General features: G+C 36.7%; 1 protein-coding gene across 1 annotated transcript in view; it reads left to right on the forward strand.

Moving 5' to 3' along the window:
- Positions 1-20,810, forward strand: part of ATL1 (atlastin GTPase 1) — an 87,487-nt gene that overhangs the window by 41,200 nt on the left and 25,477 nt on the right. The window contains exons 3-7 of the mRNA XM_055537594.1: positions 955-1,202; positions 3,201-3,335; positions 3,780-3,884; positions 7,920-7,970; positions 10,196-10,252. Coding sequence (XP_055393569.1) covers positions 955-1,202; positions 3,201-3,335; positions 3,780-3,884; positions 7,920-7,970; positions 10,196-10,252 — 596 coding nt within the window. The remainder of the gene's footprint in view (positions 1-954; positions 1,203-3,200; positions 3,336-3,779; positions 3,885-7,919; positions 7,971-10,195; positions 10,253-20,810) is intronic.

Consider the following 20,810-nt stretch of genomic DNA (forward strand, 5'->3'; position numbering starts at 1 on the left):
TTAAAAATAAAATTCTATTTAATTTGGCCACTTGATGAGAAAGATGAGCTATAAGTCTTTCTGAGATACAATGTAAGTGACAGCATATATGTCAATAAAAGGAGCATTTCTAATCCCGCTGTAGAAAGTGAAGAGGAACTGAAGAGCCTCTTGATGAGGTTGAAAGAGGAGACTGAAAAAGCTGGCTTGAAATTCAGCCTTTAAAAAACTGAGATCATGGCATCCAGTCTCATCACTTCATGGCAGATAGAAGGGTGAAAAATGGAAACAGTGACAGATTTTATTTTCTTGGTCTCCACAATCACTGTGAACAGTGACTGAAGTCATGAAATTAAAAGATATGCCTTGCAAGGAAAGCTATGACAAACCTCAACAGCATATTAAAAAGCAGAGACATCACTTTGCCAACAATGGTCCATATAGTAAAAACTATGGTGTTTCCAGTAGTCATGTACAGATGTGAGGCTGAGCACCACAGTTTGATACTTTCAAACTGTGCTGGAGAAGACTCTTGAGAGTCCTTTGGACAGTAGGGAGATCAAACCAGTCTATCCTAAAGAAAATCAATGTTGACTATTTATTGGAAGGATTGATGTTGAAGCTGAAGCTCCAATACTTTGGCCACCTGATGCAAAGAACCGGCCCACTGGAAAAGACCCTGATGCTGGGAAAGATTGAAGGCCAAGGGAGAAGAGGGCAGTAGAGGATGAGATGGTCAGATAGCATCACCAACTCAGTGGACGTAAATTTGAGCAAACTCTGGGAGATAGTGGAGGACAGAGGAGCCTGGCGTGCTACAGTCCATGAGGTCTCGTAGAGTTGGACACAACTTAGCGATAGAACAACAACAAATTCCACTGTGCTCCTGTTTCAGATGTTTGAGAGTCAAGAGGTACATACACATTTCCTGTGTTCTGAGACGATTTCTGAATAAATTCTTATCTTATTCAACAGGTGGGTTTTCAGAAAAGACATATGAATGGAGCTCCGAGGAGGAGGAGCCAGTGAAAAAGGCAGGACCAGTTCAAGTCCTCATTGTCAAAGATGACCATTCCTTTGAATTAGATGAAACTGCTCTAAATCGGATCCTTCTCTCAGAGGCTGTCAGGGACAAGGAAGTCGTTGCTGTATCTGTGGCTGGAGCATTTAGAAAAGGAAAATCCTTCCTAATGGACTTCATGTTGAGATTCATGTATAACCAGGTAGGGAAGAAGTTTAAAAAGTTTTCTGATTTCTGTGCTTCTATCCGTTTGTGTTTTTATTTATAGTAGTGTCTAATGTTTCCATTATTATGTTCCCTAAAGATGAACTAGTTTAAAAATGCTATCGTGTAACCATTCCAACTCTGGTGCTTTGGGGACCAAACTATATAGGCCACTTTGTCTGAAGCTGCTTTGCTACATTTCCCTTAGAACATAACACATTTTAAAAAATTCTTCTGAAAATAGACAAGTACAGTGATACAGTTATAAACTTTACATGTTAGTGTTTAAAATGTTGAATAACTTTTGTCATAATTTTTATTATAATCATTTTGTGCCCAACATTTACTATGACATTTTTCATACATGCTGCAAAGCTCAAAGAACCTTGCAGTGAATACCTGGATGTGCACTGCTTAGATTGTACCAATAACATTAATAATCTTGCTTTACTACTTTTGTTGTATCCAGCTATTCTTCCCTGTTTCAATCCATTGCTCTATCTTATTTTTGATTCATTTCAAAGTAAATTGTTGACTTCAGTATTCTTCCCTATAAATATTTCAATATACATCATTATTATGTATTTCAGTGTTTATTTAGTTTTTTTCTTTTGTTGTAACATTTACATGTAGTTACATCTGAAGTGTTTATCTGTTTTTTGGGGGGAAATGTAAATACCTGGGTAGCCCCAAATCCTATCAAGTGTATCTTGCTGTTAACCTCACAAAGTTCTGTTATCTTTTCCCACTCAGTTCTCACCTTTAACCCACCCCCAAAGGCAACCTACACCGTGGTAACATTTGAAATAATAGTGTGGCATAGAAAAGAGGCTTTAAGGGGCATGCAACCAACCAAAAGCAGAAGGATAAATAGGAGATTAGAGTGGGGGAACAGAAAGAAGTTGAGAGAATATCAGAATTTTTGTCTACCCTTTTACCCATAGCAATTCAGATGCAAATATGGATGTTGAGGCAGAATAGAGGACATACTACCCAAAGAAACTTTGTGTTATGCATTTATATAATAATTAACCATTTTGGACTGATCTTTTATATAGGTGAGATATTTTTGAACAGCTTTGTAATGTTAACTTTAACATCTTCTATCTCTAGCCTCCAAACAAACTAAGAACAGAATGACTAAAATACATTCAGGCTTTTAAAACAAACAAAATTCTTGCCATTTTCTATTTCTGTCATACCAACATTAGTACACTGCTTAACACAGGTAGGAAAACTGAATGAACAAAATTAGAATACTTTCCATTCTTTCAGGTTATGTAGTTTCAGGCATAACCATAATTTTAATTGTGAAATAAACATTAGAATGAAATACTTGATAATGCTTCTCACGTTGCTTATGTTAAATAGTATTTGCTCAAATTAAAGTGTAACAGATTTGATTTTGTTGTTCTGCACCTATTGCTAGGTGCTTATCCTCCTGCCATTTGTTCCCTCCTTCCCCAAACTAGAGAAGCATTTGTGTATATTCTTATTGTGTATATCTTGACATAATATTCTCTCTCATACCTTTATTTCTATGTTTCTGGAATGCCCTCGCTGAGTTTGCTCACCTGGGAAATGCCTAAACATCTTTCAAGTCTTAGCTCTAATATCACTTCTCCTGTGATGTCTTAACTAAGTTGTTTCTTTCTATATGCTTCCAGTTATGTCTAAAATACACACCCATTTTGGCATGCATGTACGCATCATAATACTTTGTTAACATGTCTGTCCCCCTATTAGGCTGTGAGCTTCCTCTTATCTGGAATGATATCTTTGTATCCGCAGGACATAGCATAACATGTGACATAGGATTGCTCTTCCATATCAATTTTTTTGAATGTGTAAATAAAGCAATTGTATCAGTATAATAGATGTGTATATGTTGTTTTCCTTTTGTCTAGAGTTGAAGAGGAATACTAACTGGTACGGGTGAGTAGAAGAACCTGTACTATATATTTAGTTTAGTATCATAGACTTTCTTAATTTACAGGAATCAGTTGATTGGGTTGGAGATCACAATGAACCATTGACTGGTTTTTCGTGGAGAGGTGGGTCTGAACGAGAGACCACCGGAATCCAGATATGGAGTGAAATCTTCCTTATCGATAAACCTGATGGTAAAAAGGTATGATGTGAGCTTCTTAAAGAAAATTGAATTTTCACTTACCAGCTGTTACCACTTTTCAGGATCCTCAAAAATGCTCTTTTAAAAACTAATTTTGACCATTTGACATGAAGTTTAAAAGAGAAGTGGGTAGCATCTTATTTCATGTTCCCAGCTTCCTTGCTGTTGATCACAGTAGGCAAAATCATAGGGACAGTAGAACAGCAGATCAGTTAGCAATGCTATTTCTGTTTTGTTGGATTGCCAGTGAAAATTAATCATTACAGTATTCAGCAGCAAATTAATATTTCTGTTTTCAGTGGCATTTATGGCACGTGTGAAAAATTACCTATTAAATATTCATTGCTGATGGTTTGCTTTAGTCCTTATGGTATTAACTTTGTGGTAACCCTAATGCCCTGCATGTTCTATAAAATATCAATAGTGTACTCTACTTGCCTACAGGTTGCAGTGCTATTGATGGATACTCAGGGAACCTTTGATAGTCAGTCAACTTTGAGAGATTCTGCCACAGTATTTGCCCTTAGCACAATGATCAGCTCAATTCAGGTATGGAATAAAATAAATCCATTTTGATGGATATTTCTTTAAATAAAATTATGAATATATATATTTCTATGTAAATGTGGTAGTGAGACAAACAACAGAAATGTACATTATATGTATATTATTTGACTCAATTAGCATACCAGTTCTTATTATTTCTATAAGAGTAGAATGTTTTTAATTGCTGTAATCTAATTTCTGATCAGTTTTCAAATTGCCTACTTTAATCAGAAAACATTATCTTATTGATAATTTTTTCTATTTAAAGTCTACAATTCCCTGGTGGCTCAGACGGTAAAGTGTCTACCCGCAATGCAAGAGACCCGGGTTCGATCCCTGGGTCGGGAAGATCCCCTGGAGAAGGAAATGGCAACCCACTCCAGTACTCTTGCCTAGAAAATTCCATGGATGCAGGAGCCTGGTGGGCTGCAGTCCATAGAGTCACAAAGAGTTGGACATGACTGAGCGGCTTCCATCAATCTTCAAACTCAATAATTTTAATGTATGTAGTTACATTGTAACCACATATTCTAAGTTTTATTTAATGAAACAAAATTTATAGATGTAAAAATTATATGTATATATATATACACATACACACACACACACAACTTTTTATAGTGCCTTAAGGTACATTTCCTAGAGAAGGAGATGGCAACCCACTCCAGTATTCTTGCCTGAAGAATTCCATGGACAGAGAAGCCTGGCAGGCTACAGTCCATGGGGTCGCAGAGTCAGACATGACCAAGCGACTAACACACAAAGTACATTTAGGAAAGTAAATGTCTTTCTCTCCTTTTCTCACACTCTCTTTTTTTTTTTAAGTATTGTTTTTGAAGTTATTGTACACTTTATAATTGTCCTGAAAGCCCTTAAGGCTTTTACTATGATCATAGCACGCATAGCTTAAACATTTTAAGACAATTTTTAGATATTTTCTATTCACTAGAAAGAGCAAGAAGAGAAAGTGACCAAGAAACAGACCATTAAAGAAAGGTAAAATAATTTTAAAGGGTAGGAAAGGCAGAATGGTTAGGATGAGTAAATCAAAGCTGAGATCATAAGCCTGTAGGGAGAATGGACCTAGTGAACAGGCAACCAGGGCATAATGTGTAGCTAGGACAATGAAAAGATGGATAGAAGGAAGACTGAACTTTTTTATAAAGAACTTTAAAATGAAAGTCATGATTATAACCTATGATTGACTAGTTTTTTTTAAAAAAGTATAAGTTTCAGGTGTATAATATTATAGTTCACCTTTTTTTTTAATTTAAATTTATTTATTTTAATTGGAGGCTAGTTACTTTACAATATTGTATTGGTTTTGCCATACATCAACATGAATCCGCCCCGGGTATACACGGGAACACCCCATCCTGAATACAGTGATTGCACCATAAGTCTAGTATCCATCTATCGCCACATAGTTACCCCTTTTTATCCATTTTGCCCGGCCCTCACCCCTCTTGTCCACAGGTAACCAGTAATCTGATCTCTGTGAGTTCACTTTTATTTTATTCGTTCACTTATTCCACGTGAGTAAAATAACATATTTGTTTTTATCCATCTGACCCATTTTACTTGGCATAATATCATCAAAGTCCATCCATGTTGTCACAAAGGCTGGATTTCCTTCTTTTTATGGCTGAGTAGTAATCCAGTGTGTGCATGTATGTGTTATATCTTCTTTATCCATTCATCCATTGTTGGACACATAAGGACTTTCTGTATCTTGGCTACTGTAAATAGTGATATGTTGAACATAAGGGTGCATATATCTTTTTAAATAGTATTTTCATGTTCTTCAGATAAATACCATTGCTGGGTCATATGGTAGTTCTGTTCTTAACTTTTTTAAGAATCTTCATACTGTTTTCCCTAGTGGCTGCACAAATTTACAATCCTAATAACAGCATATGAAGGTTCCCTTTTCTCCACATCCTCTCCAACATGTAACTATTCCGTATCTTTTCAATAATAGCCACTCTAACAGGTAGGAGGTAGTATCTCATTGTGGTTTGTTTATTCTTTTAATGTATTGTTGGATTCAGTTTGCTGATATTTTGCTGAGGATTTTTGCATTTATAGTCATCAGGGAATTGGCGTAGTTTTCTTTTTTTGTGGTGTCCTTCTCTGGTTTTGATATCAGGATAATGCTGGCTTCATATAAAGGATTTGAAAAAGTTTTCAGAATGTTTTTAGAAAGATAGATATTAAATCTTCTTTGAATGTTTTATAGAATGTGCCATTGAAGCCATCTGGTCCTGGGTTTATGTTTGTTGGGAGCTTTTTGATTCCTGTTTCAGTCTCTTTTTAGTAATCAGTTTATTCAGATTTTTCTTTTTTAATGATTCAGTTTTGGGAGATTGCATGTTTCTAGAAATTTATCCATTTCTTCTAGGTCATCCAATTTGTTGACATATAACTGTTCATAGTAGTCTCTTATAATCTTTTGTATTTCTGTGATATCAGTTGTAATTTCTCCTCTTTCATTTCTGATTTTATTTATTTGAGCCCTCTTTCTTTTTCTCTTGGTGAGTCTAGCTAATGACTTGTTGAATGTATTTATCTTTTCAACTAGCTTTTAGTTACATTGATATTTTTATTGTTTTTTAATCTCTATTTTCTTTATTTCTGCTCTCATCTATTATTTCCTTCCTTCTACAAACTTTGGGCTTTGTTTTTTTTTTCTAGTCTCTTTAGGTGTAAAATTAGATTGTTTATTTGGGAATTTTCTTGTTTTTTGAGGTAGGCCCATATTGCTATGAACTTCCTTCTCAGAAGCATTTTTGCTACATCTCATGGATTTTGATGTGTGGTATTTCTGCTCACATTTATCTTTAGGTATTTTTAAATTTCTCTTTTTATTTCTTTCATGATCCATTGGTTATTCAGTAGCACATTATTTAATCTCCACATTTTCCTGCTTTTTTTCTCCATTTTTTTTCTTGTGAATGATTTCTAGTCTCATACCATTGTGGTTGGAGAAGCTGCTTTGATATGATTTCATTCTTCTTTGAATTTATTAAGATTTGTTTTGTGACCTGACGTGTCCTTGAGAATGGTTCCTGTTCACTTGTGAAGTGTGTATATTCTGCTGCTTTTTGACGGAATGATCTTTATGTATCTGTTCAGTCAGTGTGATCTAGTGTGTTGTTAAGTCTGATGTTTCCTTGTTGATACGCTGTCTGAATGATCTATTCATTGAGGTAGCCGTAAGATTGACTAACTTTTAAAAATATACTTCTTAATTTAATTAGCCTTTAAAATACTGACTTAATATCTAACTTCTAACAAGTCAGTTAAAAATGGATTATTTTTGCCTTTTAAATAATTTTTATTTATATTTTTCCTGTAGACATTAAATATTTTCACTGAAAAATCTGTTAAGTCCTTAGTAATGACTATTATTTTCTGAGAAGTAATCTGTTATCGAAAAAAGTACACAAAGTATACTGTTTGTATCAGTACATAAACAAACATCATTAACTTTTCTTTGAAGTTACTGATATTTATCCTCTTTCTCAGGAAAAAAAAGAGTTTTACTTTAATCTATTCATGAAGCAATAAAGCATGTGTCTGAGGATGTAAGCAACATATTCAGAACTTCCTTGTGATGAAATTTTCTATAGACTTAAACAATTGATTGTAAAGAAGCCAATATAATTTTTCAAGACAAAATTTTATATATGGGTTATTAAGATCCAGATTGCTATTATTTTGGTAAGCTTATAAGAATGATTATTTTAATACTAATTGATGAATTAGGTTCATAAAATAATTTTAACATTCTGCCTCCAGAACAGGTGGCTACTATATTTCTGGAACAGTTTTATGATCATTGTATTAATGCATTGTGTACTGTCTCTCAGGCTTTCTTTACTTCTCTCTCAAGGTCTTACAAATATCATTATAGAAGAATATACATGAGAGAGTTTGATTTTATGATAACTGATATTTCAAAAATAGAGAATAGCAAAATAAGTGCTTAGTTTGTTGCTTATTATTTTCTCATTTTGATTTTATTTCTTAATCAAGGTTTATAATTTATCTCAAAATGTCCAAGAGGATGATCTTCAGCACCTTCAGGTAACAATATTTATAGTCTGTTTTATATATCTGGTAATCTTTTGGGCATGGATAGCAGAACTTTAAGATTTTGTCAGGCCTTCTTGTACTTGGAAAAGGTAACAGTCAGAAAGATTTAAAAACATAACCAAATGGAAGTTGTCACATTTCCAGGTTTCTTGTTCTAACCCTGTATGCTTATGTTCTTTCTAGTTCAGTTTTCAAAGTCCTTTGTTTCAGTAAAGCTACTTGCTTGTCGACCCTGTATATGGGAAAATATATGGCACGTTAGAGTGGAAAAAGAACTTTTGGTTTAAAAATGGCCCAAAATGTGAAGTTGAAGTCTTATGGTTAAGGATTTAATAATTGTTAGTATAATATCAGTTATATGCCAGATTTTTTTCCTGTGGACCACTTTATAGCTATGGGTGAACACCTGATGGTAACTCATAGAATTCTATTTTAGATCTGAAAGAAACCTCAGGAACACCTAACTTATCCTTAATATTTTATGAATGAGAAATTGTTTCTGAAAAAGAATGAGTTGCCAGTTAGTGACAGAGTGGGAATAGAAATCTCATCATCTGATTGGACTCAGTGTTTCTTTCACTCTCCAGGCCGCATTTAAATCTCAAATTAGTAGAAGATTAGATATTTCCTAAAGGTAGTTCTCATCTCTGTCACACTCTCTTCTCTCTTTCAAGTCATGTTATTAATAGCTACATATTAATAGAAAAATCTATTGTTTCTCTGATAGTTTCCCTCTGCTTATTTTACAGAAAATTTTGCTTTTAATATATTATCTTGGCAATAAGGGCCCTATGCAGTGTAACAGATAACAAAGGATAATAGCACAGGGTGATCTGTAAGGCTGGAACTATTATTTGGAGTTCACATCTAGCGTTACTCCCAAATATGTTTTTGGTACATCACACTGATCAATTATGAAAAATAGACGATATGCTGAATAATTGTTAGATGTTTCTTTGAGTGAGTACAACTGCTTCTTTAGGTGTGTGTCATAACCTAGCCAGTTAATGACATGGCACTGTCCAGTACCTGTTTAAGATTTCTAAAAAAGGACTGATTTTGGACTGTGATATTGAGTAAGTAATCAATCTCTTTTCGAGATCATTTAAAAATTTTTCCTGTAAATGGCATCACCTCATCCTTTCTCAGAAAAGACTGTGAGTTCAAATTATGTTAGTATATGATTCTGATGAAAATGAGTAATGATTCTGATCCCCAGACCAGCTTTTAAATATAATATTCCAGACTTTCATTTAATTACTATAATCAGATACCTAGGTACTATCATTTGCTTTCTAGATTCCCACAGTTTTCACAGGAGAGGCAATGTAGTTCTTTGGGGGCAATTCTAAAAGGCCAAAGGAGGGAAGTCCCCTGTGTCAGCACCCTTCCCCAACTCTGAGATGCCTCTGAAGCTTGCTACTCTTGTGTGATGAAGTGGCATTTCCTTTGTACATATCGGGAAACCCACTTGGCCAGTCTGAACAGAACTCTCTCCAGAGGCCCAATCACAGGGACCACCTCAAGTCTGTGTTCTCTAAAACCTTACATTTCTGGCAAAACAAAATGATACAGTACCTCTCAATTGGGAGCAATAAAAAATAAAGGGTGATTTATTTGATTCTTCACTTTTAAACCAAATGTCTGTTGTTATTGTCGTTCAGTTGCTAAGTCGTGTCCGACGCTTTGCAACCCCCTGAACTTCCACGCCATGCTTTGCGCGCCAGGTTTCCTGGTCGTTCACGATCTCCCAGAGCTTGCTCAAACACGTATGCCTTTGTAACAATCACGGCCATTGTGCCATTAAATTTCCTCAGGCAACAATTTTTGTAAATTATCCTACTTAGTTAATAGCTCTCTGGTCTAATCTATGCAAGTTTTGCTTTGAAAGGTCATTTCACATGTTTCTTTGTCTCTTATCTTCCCCACAAAAAAATTGTCCTACATTCTAGATATAAAAGGTGTTATCTTTAAAATGGAAACTTCATTTTAAAATGTACTCTATGTCCTTAATTTTAAAATATATGATTACTGTAGCTCTACTTAATCTAATACTTAATTACTTACAATGATTATTGCAGTCTTAATAATATAGTATTATGTTACAGCTAAAGAAAAAAATTAGTGAAAGAAAGCCAAGAAGATACTGAAGTTTTCTCTCTTTGTGTGTGTGGGTGCATGTGTGTGTATGTGCGGATGTGTGATTTTCCTTGTAGCTTTTCACTGAATATGGCAGGCTGGCAATGGAAGAAACATTTCTGAAGCCATTTCAGGTGAGTGGGTATTAAATGATGATAAATTCTTATAAGAGTTTCCTGAAGACTATAACCAGGTATATTAATTGAGAGAGTCATGTTTCTTTCTCCATTCACAATAGCAAAAAAAAAAAGAAAGAAAAAACTTTGATAGTTAAGTAGAAAAATACAAAATATAAAAACCTTTATGGAGAAAATATTTTCAAAATTTCAATAATGATCATAAAGAAAAAATTTTATAAGCCAGAGAGATATAGTATGATTCCAGATGGGATGATTTAATGTTGTGGAGAATCTGATTTTCCCCAAATTAACCAATAAACTCAGTGCAATTCCAATTAAAACTATAACAGAATTTTTTGAGAAATGCAACACATTTTTCTATAACTTATCTGGAAAAATTAAGTTCTCTTTTAAGTCAGTTTTTAAAAAGAAAATCCAAATTGCGGGATTGAATACATACTAGAGAACCATAGCAATGAAAATGGTGCAATTCTGCACAGATATGAGGGAAAAAACATGATGAAACTAAACAGCATTCAGAAATATCTCTCTCTGTATGGAAACTTTGCATTCATTAGTGGTCACATCATAAATCAGTGGGAAAGGAGGGTTTGGAAAACTAACTCACTTTTTTGAAGAAAAAAATTGAATTTATACTGAACACCATATATGGAAGCGATTCCCAAATTGTATTAAAAAACTAAATAAGGAATTTAAAAGTATAAAGTTAATAGAATAAAATATTGGAGAATATTTTATTGGAGAATAAATAAATATTGGAGAATATCCTTCTGAACTAGTGTGAAGAAACATTTATTCACTAAGACTCCCCCAGCAAAAAATGTGGTGAAAAATTGATGGATATTACTATATCAGAATAGGGTATTTCTGTTTATCAGAAGACTCTAAACAAAGTGACTCGATTGGTAGAAGGTACTAACAGTGTCAAAAGTCAACAAGGGATTAATGTATAGAATGTGCAAGGAAGTACTGCAGTTAAGAATTGGATGACCATCAAAAACTGGCAAAGGAACCAGTACACACCTATGCTGCTGCTAAGTCACTTCAGTCGTGTCCGACTCTGTGCGACCCCATGGACGGCAGCCCACCAGGCTCCCCCGTCCCTGGGATTCTCCAGGCAAGAACACTGGAGTGGGGTGCCATCGCCTTCTCCGATACACACCTGTGAGGATGGCCAAATTCCATAGCACTGACAACATCACATATTCCGCAAATGAGGCTGTAGAGCAACAGGAAGTCTCATACATATATGGTAGGAATGCAAAATGGTACAGCCACTTTCAAAGATAGTTTGGTGATTTATTAAAAAATGAAAGATACTCTTACTATACAATCCAATGATCATATATACCCAAAGGAGTTGAAAACTTACATCCAGACAAAATCTCCACACAGATGTTTGTAGCAGCTTTATACATAATTGCCAAAACTTGACAGCAACCATGATGTCCTTCAGTAGTTGAATAGATATACAAACTGTGGTACATCCAGACGACAGAATGTTATTCAACAAGAAAAAAAATGAGCTATCAGCCACAAAAAGACATAAAGTGTTCACTCAGTTGTGTCCAACTCTTTGCAATCCCATGGACTGTAGCCCTCCAGGCTCCTCTGCCCATGGAATTCTCCAGGCAAGAATACTGGAGTGGGTTGCCATTCCCTTCTCTAGGGGATCTTCCCAAACCAGGGATTGAACCCAGGTCTCCCACATTGCAGGCAGGTTCTTTACCATCTGAACTACCAGGGAAGACGTAGATAAATCTTAGATGCATATTACTAAATAAAAGAAACCAATCTGAAAAGACTGTACACTGTATGATTCCAACTATATGATACTCTGGAAGAGGCAAAACTATGGAGACAATGAAGAGATTGTTTCGGGGTGGTTTAGGGTGCACCATGGGTGCAGCATAAGGGACAGTGAAATGAACAGACAGAACACAGAGGAATTGGGGGGAAGTGAAAATACTCTTAAGATATAATGATGGATATATGTCATTATATATAATGACATTTGTCCAAACTCATAGAATGAACAACATTTTGAGCAAACCCTAAGATAAGCTATGGGCTTCCCTCATAGCTCAGTTGGTAAAGAATCCGCTTGCAATGTAGGAAATCCCAGTTTGATTCCTGGGTTGGGAAGATCCCTTGGAGAAGGAATAGGCTACCCACTCCAGTATTCTTGGGCTTCCCTGGTGGCTCAGCTGGTAAAGAATCTGCCTGCAATGTGGGAGACCTGGATTTGATCCCTGGGTTGGGAAGATCTGCTGGAGAAGGGAAAGGCTACCCACTCTAGTATCCTGGCCTAGAGAATTCTATGGACTATTCCTGCTGCTAAGTCGCTTCAGTCGTGTCCGACTCTGTGCGACCCCATAGACGGCGGCTCACCAGGCTCCCCCGTCCCTGGGATTCTCCAGGCAAGAACACTGGAGTAGGTTGCCATTTCCTTCTCCAATGCATGAAAGTGAAAAATGAAAGTGAATTCGTTCAGTAGTGTCCGACTCTTCACGACCCCATGGACTGTAGCCCACCAGGCTCCTCCGTCCATGGGATTGTCGAGGCAAGAGTACTGGAGTGGGTTGCCATTGCCTTCTCCAGAGATGGACTATTCCTATGGGTTTGCAAACAGTCAGACACGACTGAGCAACTTTCACTTTCAAATAAGCTATGGACTTTGAATGATTATGATATCAGTGTAGTTTTATTCTTGGTTAAAAAAAAAAGATACTATTCTGGTGAATGATGTTTATTGTAGGAGAGGCTATGCATGTGTCAGGACAGGTGGTATATTTATGGCAAATCTTTGTACTTTCCTCTCAGTTTTACTATTCTAAAAAAAGTCTTAAAAAATCCCAAACCATTAAAAAATGATAAACTGAACTTAATTTAAAAGTTAGGCTGTTAAAGGAAACCTGAATGACTAACACATTTTCTAAGGAGTGTTAAGTCTTATTGATAATCAGTTAAAAATTAAAATGAGATACCACTTTTACACTCATTAGATAGGAAAAATGTGGAATATGGGGATAAATACCAAATGATAGCTAGAATTTCGATAAACAGGAACACTCAGACCCTATTGGTTAATAAGTGCAGCTTGTAGCAGCCATTCTGTGGAGCAGGGCAAATATATATACGGATACTCATTGTAGCGTTCATAGATCCTTAGTAGCAGGAAGTTGTAGCCAGCACAGGTGTCCATCACTTGAAGAACGGATACATAAAATAGGTTGAAAGACATACTCTGAAACATTTTGCAACATCCAAAGGCAATGAACCTAGTGTAAGTAACATGACTAAAGTATTAAATTTATATTAAATTAATGGGGGAAAGTTCGAGTTCTATAACATGATACTATTTGTGATTATTTAAAACTTCTTCATATGCAAAATAATTTATGTTAGAGTGAGTGTGGTTGAGAGCAGACAGTTGATGGGAGTGGGAATCTGGGGAAAATATGATAAAGTAAAACAAAAAAAGGGACCTTTGTATGGAAAGATGTTGGTATGCTGTGAGTGAAGGAGGGTGAGTCTCTCTGAGATCTGGAGAAGCAAGCGGGGAGAGGAGTTGAGATAGAATGAAATGAATCTCTGCTTACAGTCTCCTGTGTGGTTTATAATACCTATTAGACTCTGTTGTCTTTTTAAAAATAATTTTTCATGTTAATAGTTGAAGTATTGTATAATAATTGGGCTATTTGCTTTCATTTTTCTCTTCTCTGAACTTGCTACCTCAGAACTCATTGGCATATATTGGGTAGTTCAGTTCAGTTCAGTTCAGTCGCTCAGTCATGTCTGACTCTTTGCGACCTCATGAATCGCAGCATGCCAGGCCTCCCTGTCCATCACCAACTCCCGGAGTTCACTCAGACTCACGTCCATCGAGTCAGTGATGCCATCCAGCCATCTCGTCCTCTGTCATCCCTTTTTCCTCCTGCCCCCAATCCCTCCCAGCATCAGCGTCTTTTCCAATGAGTCAACTCTTTGCATGAGGTGGCCAAAGTACTGGAGTTTCAGCTTTAGCATCATTCCTTCCAAAGAAATCCCAGGACTGATCTCCTTTAGAATGGACTGGTTGGATCTCCTTGCAGTCCATGGGACTCTCAAGAGTCTTCTCCAGCACCACAGTTCAAAAGCATCAATTCTTCAGTGCTCAGCCTTCTTCACAGTCCAACTCTCACATCCATACATGACCACTGGAAAAACCATAGCCTTGACTAGACGGACCTTTGTTGGCAAAGTAATGTCTCTGCTTTTGAATATGCTATCTAGGTTGGTCATAACTTTCTTTCCAAGGAGTAAGCATCTTTTAATTTCATGGCTGCAGTCACCATCTGCAGTGATTTTGGAGCCCAGAAAAATAAAGTCTGACACTGTTTCCTCATCTATTTGCCATGAAGTGATGGGACCATATGCCATGATCTTCGTTTTCTGAATGTTTAGCTTTAAGCCAACTTTTTCACTCTCCTCTTTTACTTTCATCAAGAGGCCTTTGAGTTCCTCTTCACTTTCTGCCATAAGGGTGGTGTCATATATTGGGTAACTCCATAGTAATTCTGGAAAGGAGTTTTCAGTCTTACCAGCAGGTGTCACTGCTTCTTATGCTTGGCTAGATAAACTGAACCCAAAAGAAACCAACCAGTGCTCTGTTGATGGACAGATGGATGGATAGATCGATAGGCAAAAGGCCTTTGGTAAAACAAAACTAACAAAAAACAATGAATTGAAAACAAACAATAGAAAAAACTTTGAGATTACTACTTGTTTGTAAACTGTTGGCATTACAAAAGAAAAAATTATGATTGAGTTAACATTGACTTCTGAACAGGTTTTGACTTATAAATCTAAGTATCTGAAATTGAAATGAGAAACTCATTAAGTAGTAAAAGTGGCTTCCAAAGCTATTTAATAATTTAAGATTAAAGCAACCAAATTCAAAACAAAAATATTATATCTTATGAAATTAAAATACAAAATGTAAATATACTCGAATCACAGAACAACATTTAAGATATCAGCAAAATGATTCACATTTAAATTAGAAAAAACATAGAAAAAATTCTGAAATAAAATAACTTTTAAATAAAAGTTTAATTCAGCAGTTTTTTTAGCTAGTCACTGTTCCTATCCTCTTCCTCTAAGAAAATAGCAGTTTTATTTGTTTGGATAAAACTGTGGAGAAATTTTAAATACTGCCTGATAAAATAACGGAGAAGGCAATGGCACCCCACTCCAGTACTTTTGCCTGGAAAATCCCATGGACGGAGGAGCCTGGTAGGCTGCAGTCCATGGGGTCGCTACAGTCGAACACGACTGAGTGACTTCACTTTCACTTTTTACTTTCATGCATTGGAGAAGGAAATGGCAACCCACTCCAGTGTTCTTGCCTGGAGAATCCCAGGGATGGGAAAGCCTGGTGGGCTGCCGTCTGTGGGGTCGCACGGAGTCGGACATGACTGCAGCGACTTAGCAGCAGCAGCAGCAGATAAAATAAAGTGATGGGCAGTGATATTTTTAAAATAATAATTTATATTAATTAAATTTGACAAATTTAAAATAGAATTCTTAACTCTGAAACAGAATGAAGCTGTAAATAATAAATAAGATCTGTCTTAGACAGCAATAGAGAGGGCAATTAGCCAATGAAATGAATAGCTGAATTAACAGATTAACTTGATTTTTAAACCAAAAGTCAATTTCTACCAAACAAACAAAATATCTATAATTGTATTTTAAAACTATGTTTTTAGAAAGAGAACTAAAAGCTTTTAGAGAACTAAAAGTGGATTCAGTTTAAAAGCAACTTTGAAATATTAAGCTTAGCCAGTGGTGTGCTGGTTAATGTTTGTAACTGGCTAGAGAGAAGTGGGAGGTGGGTCTGATTGTAGCATTTGCTGATTTCTGTGGTGTAAATACTTTTACTGTGGCCAATTTCAGGCTACTGACATGCTGTCTCCTGACTTGTAAAATTCCTCAAATTTTAATAAATCTTCCAAGGGAGCCTATAAAAGCCAGCTGTAGACTATTTAGTACAAGAAGTAAATTCTTATTAAGACATAGCATTCTCTGACATGACTTACTTTCCCACTTGTCTTGCTCACTGTGAGCACTTGAATCTTAAGTATAACAGTCCAGCAAGAGCTACCTCATTAATGTAATTGTTCTTTAAAAATAATTAAAATAACTTTGTTCTTTAGCTCTTCTGCCATAGGACTTCAAGAGGTTTGGTTGAGAATGAATACAGTTCCATTAATTTAAACATGTAATACCCATAAATATTTGACAGGGACATTAGAAAATAATTTCCAGTTTTCTGTAAGGACCTGATAAAAAATACCTCATGAGGTATGGTAGGAAATTTGTCTGTACTTGGGCCTATGAATTTTTCTTCCTTGGTTATAGGGCACACCAGGTCCCATATAGCTCTACAACGAGATGATTACATCCTTGGGTCAAAATCTCTATTAGGAATTTTTCTGATTGTTAGACATTATTTGAAGTGCACATTAAATGAGCTGTTTATAGACTGTTTTTCAATACCAGGCAAGACTGTCTTCCTCTAATGTTCTGTGCTCAGTGGTCAGCCATTAGTTATTTGTTACCAAAGGAAAGGCAGGTTTTCCATTTGTGTGGCTCTCCAGCTTTCTCTGTGTGCTTGTCACTCGTGCCCTCTCAACTCTGCTGGACTGACATGGTGGAGAGGGTTTTCACTTGTTCTATAATGTCATAATAACAGGAAGTTTGATGTTAGGCCTAAGCTGAAAATAGAATGGAAGGTGGACTCTAAGAAGTCCACCTCAAAATTCTCCAAGCCATGCTTCAACAAACAGTACATGAACCATGAACTTGCAGATGTTCAAGCTGGATTTAGAAAAAGGCAGAGGAATCAGAGATCAAATTGCCAACATCTGTTGGATCATCGTAAAAGCAAGAGAGTTCCAGAAAAACATCTACTTTTCCTTTATTGACTATGCAAAATCCTTTGACTGTGTGGATCACAAAAAACTGGAAAATTCTTAGAGATGGGAATACCAGAAGACCTGACCTGTCTCTTGAGAAATCTGTATGCAGGTCAGGAAGCAACAGTTAGAACTGGACATGGAACAACAGGCTGGTTCCAAATCGGGAAAGAAGTACATCAGGGCTGTATATTGTCACCCTGCTTATTTAACTTATATACAGAGTACATCATGCGAAACGCTGGGCTGGATGAAGCACAAGCTGGAATCAAGATCGCCAGGAGAAATATCAATAACTTCAGGTATGCAGATGACACCACCATTATGGCAGAGAGCAAAGAAGAACTAAATAGCCTCTTGATGAAAATGAAAGAGGAGAGTGAAAAAGTGAAAAACTCAACATTCAGAAAACCAAGATCATGGGATCCAGTCCCTTCACTTCATGGCAAATAAATGGGGAAGCAATGGAAATAGTGACAGGCTATTTTTCTGGGCTCCAAAATCACTGCAGATGGTGATTGCAGCCATGAAATTAAAAGACACTTTCTCCTTGGAAGAAAAGCTATGACCAACCTAGACAGCATATTAAAAAGCAGAGACGTTAGTTTGCCAACAAAGGTCTGTCTAGTCAAGGCTATGGTTTTTCCAGTGGTCATGTATGGATGTGAGAGTTGGACTGTGAAGAAAGCTGAGCGCCGAAGAATTGATATTTTTGAACTTGGTGTTGGAGAAGACTCCTGAGGACTGCAAGGAGATCCAACCAGTCCATTCTAAAGGAGATCGGTCCTGGGTGTTCTTTGGAAGGAATGATGCTAAAGCTGAAACTCCAGTACTTTGGCCACCTCATGCGAAGAGTTGACTCATTGGAAAAGACTCTGATGCTGGGAGGGATTGGGGGCAGGAGGAGAAGGGGACAACAGAGGATGAGATGGCTGTATGGCATCACTGACTCGATGGACGTGAATTTGAGTGAACATCGGGAATTGGTGATGGACAGGGAGGCCTGGTGTGCTGTGATTCATAGGCTCGCAAAGAGTCGGACACGACTGAGCGACTGAACTGAACTGAACTGAATATTATATTATTAAATGTGCCTGTTGGCTACAACAGCTTAGGAGTTTACTGTGTAACCATTTCATGTCCTCTAATTATATAGGCTACAAAGAAATGGAAACATCTCCCAGTTTACTAATGTGTAATCTCAAGGTTCTCTTGAGCCAGTTTTTTAGATATCAGTAATTTCCCAGTGGCATTTCTATGGTGGGTATCTTTGTAAGTCAGTCTACAGGAGCTGACTTTAATTAGTTTACTCTTCAGTAAGGTTAAATATTGATACAAGCCACAATATTCCTGAACCCTAGTCCCTTTAAGCCAAAGCCCTGAATATATCCAGTTATTTCTGAACCTCTCTAGGGCATGATGCCCTGAGATAGATTGGTAAGAGTGCTATCAGTATTTTGGTTGTGTGGCTAACACAGAAGAAACGGATTAATTCATCCCAATTTTCTCCCATAGCATTTTTATTAATCATTTTGGTATTTTTAGAGGCCCATCAATACCCTAAACCTTTGGAATAGATTTAACTCACCACGTACCTGTATACACAGGTCATAACTAAGGTGACAGAGGTGTTTGCTACCTCAGTTGTAGTAATCATTTCACAATATATATTTGTATTGAATAATCATATTGCAGACCTTAAATGTACACAGTGTGTTATATGTCAATTATATCTCACAAAAGCTGGGAAAAAAACAATTTGAATTCTCTTTGTGAAATAAGAGTGGAACTCAATTCTTCATGTTCCTTTCAGTGGAGTTGTAATTATTGGTGAGCAGATATCTCCATTCCAGTTTTAAACTGAAGATTGCTAGAAAATAATAGTAGAGGAAGCTTATGATAATGTACTATTATATTAGGATAAACCTTCTGTTTCTCACAGTTTTCCTGTCCAAATTGGTCCTACATATGGAGGAGGCAATGGCAACCCACTCCAGTACTTTTGCCTGGAAAATCCCATGGACAGAGGAGCCTGGTAGGCTGCAGTCCTTGGGGTCGCGAACAGTCGGACACGACTGAGCGACTTCACTTTCACTTTTCACTTCCATGCATTGGAGAAGGAAATGGCAACCCACTCCAGTGTTCTTGCCTGGAGAATCCCAGGGACGGGGAAGCCTGGTGGGCTGCCGTCTATGGGGTCGCACAGAGTCGGACACGACTAAAGTGACTTAGCAGCATGGCAAATCAGAAATTATGTTACAGTGGTTTACTTAATTATATTTAAGGACCCTTTATTCCTGTGATTTGAGTGTTCCTCTCAGGAATAAAATTTGATAGTGATTTCAGCTACTTCAGAATTTCAAAACAAAACATCCTTTGTCAAATATCTATGATGACTCAAACTGCCAAGTGATACCAGAGAAATGCATGATTTCACTGAGAAAATGAGAAGCTGTTATTTGGCTGCTTGGGCTGTAAATGAAAGGAAAAGACATTCTATTGGTGGGGCTGAGGAAAAGGACAGCAGTTTGAGAAAGGTGCCTTATCACATTCTGTCCAGAGAGTGATTTAGGTAATCTGAGAATTGTATGAAATTAGAATAAAATATTCATCTGGCTACTCAGAATTAGGTCAGTGGTATAGATCAGGATTCCCCCAGTGTCCTTATGTAGATTCATAAAATATCTGGAAGACCTACATAATAATAATAATATTTTATTGAACTCTTATTTTTGTGCCAGTCCCCATGGTCAGTATATTTCTTACATGATTCACATGAATGTTCATTATAGTTATATAAAATAAGTAATGTTGTTACTCCTTCTTTATCCCTTTCTATTTTTTTTTAACTGATGGAGAAACACCGAGGCTTAGAGTAGTTAAGAAACTTGTCCTAGGCCACATGTATCTTTAAGTTGCAGAGCTGGCCTTCAACCTAGGCCACAGGCTCAAAGCCCTTGCATTTCACCACCACCCCTTAATGCCTCTCGTCCTCTTTCTGATGCTAGGTGCTTACTGAACTATAGCTTGTGGTCTTATAGTTGAATGTGAAAATCCCATCCCACTAGTTAAATTATAAATATGTTAAGAACATAACCTTTGCAGTTAACTTTGTTTAGTCTAGACCACCTACTTTATAGGCTTCCCAGGTGGCTCAGTGGTAAAGAATCTGACTCCTAATGCAAGAGATTCAGAAGAGACAGGTTCTATCCTTAGGTTGGGAAAATACCCTGGGATAGGAAATGGCAACCCACTCTAATATTCTTGCCTGGAAAATTCCAGGTACAGAGGAGCCTAGCAGGCTACAGTCCATGGGGTACCAAAGTGTCAGACGTGACTGAGTATACACACACCACCTACTTTATATACAGCAGACATTTAATTAATGCTTGCTAATTATGGCATTGGAAGGAAAGTTATGACCAACCTAGATAGCATATTCAAAAGCAGAGGCATTACTTTGCCAACAAAGGTCCGTCTAGTCAAGGCTATGGTTTTTCCTGTGGTCATGTATGGATATGAGAGTTGGACTGTGAAGAAGGCTGAGCACTGAAGAATTGATGCTTTTGAACTGTGGTGTTGGAGAAGAC

Source organism: Bubalus kerabau, chromosome 10 (genome assembly GCF_029407905.1).
Source record: "Bubalus kerabau isolate K-KA32 ecotype Philippines breed swamp buffalo chromosome 10, PCC_UOA_SB_1v2, whole genome shotgun sequence".
Lineage (NCBI taxonomy): Eukaryota > Metazoa > Chordata > Mammalia > Artiodactyla > Bovidae > Bubalus > Bubalus kerabau.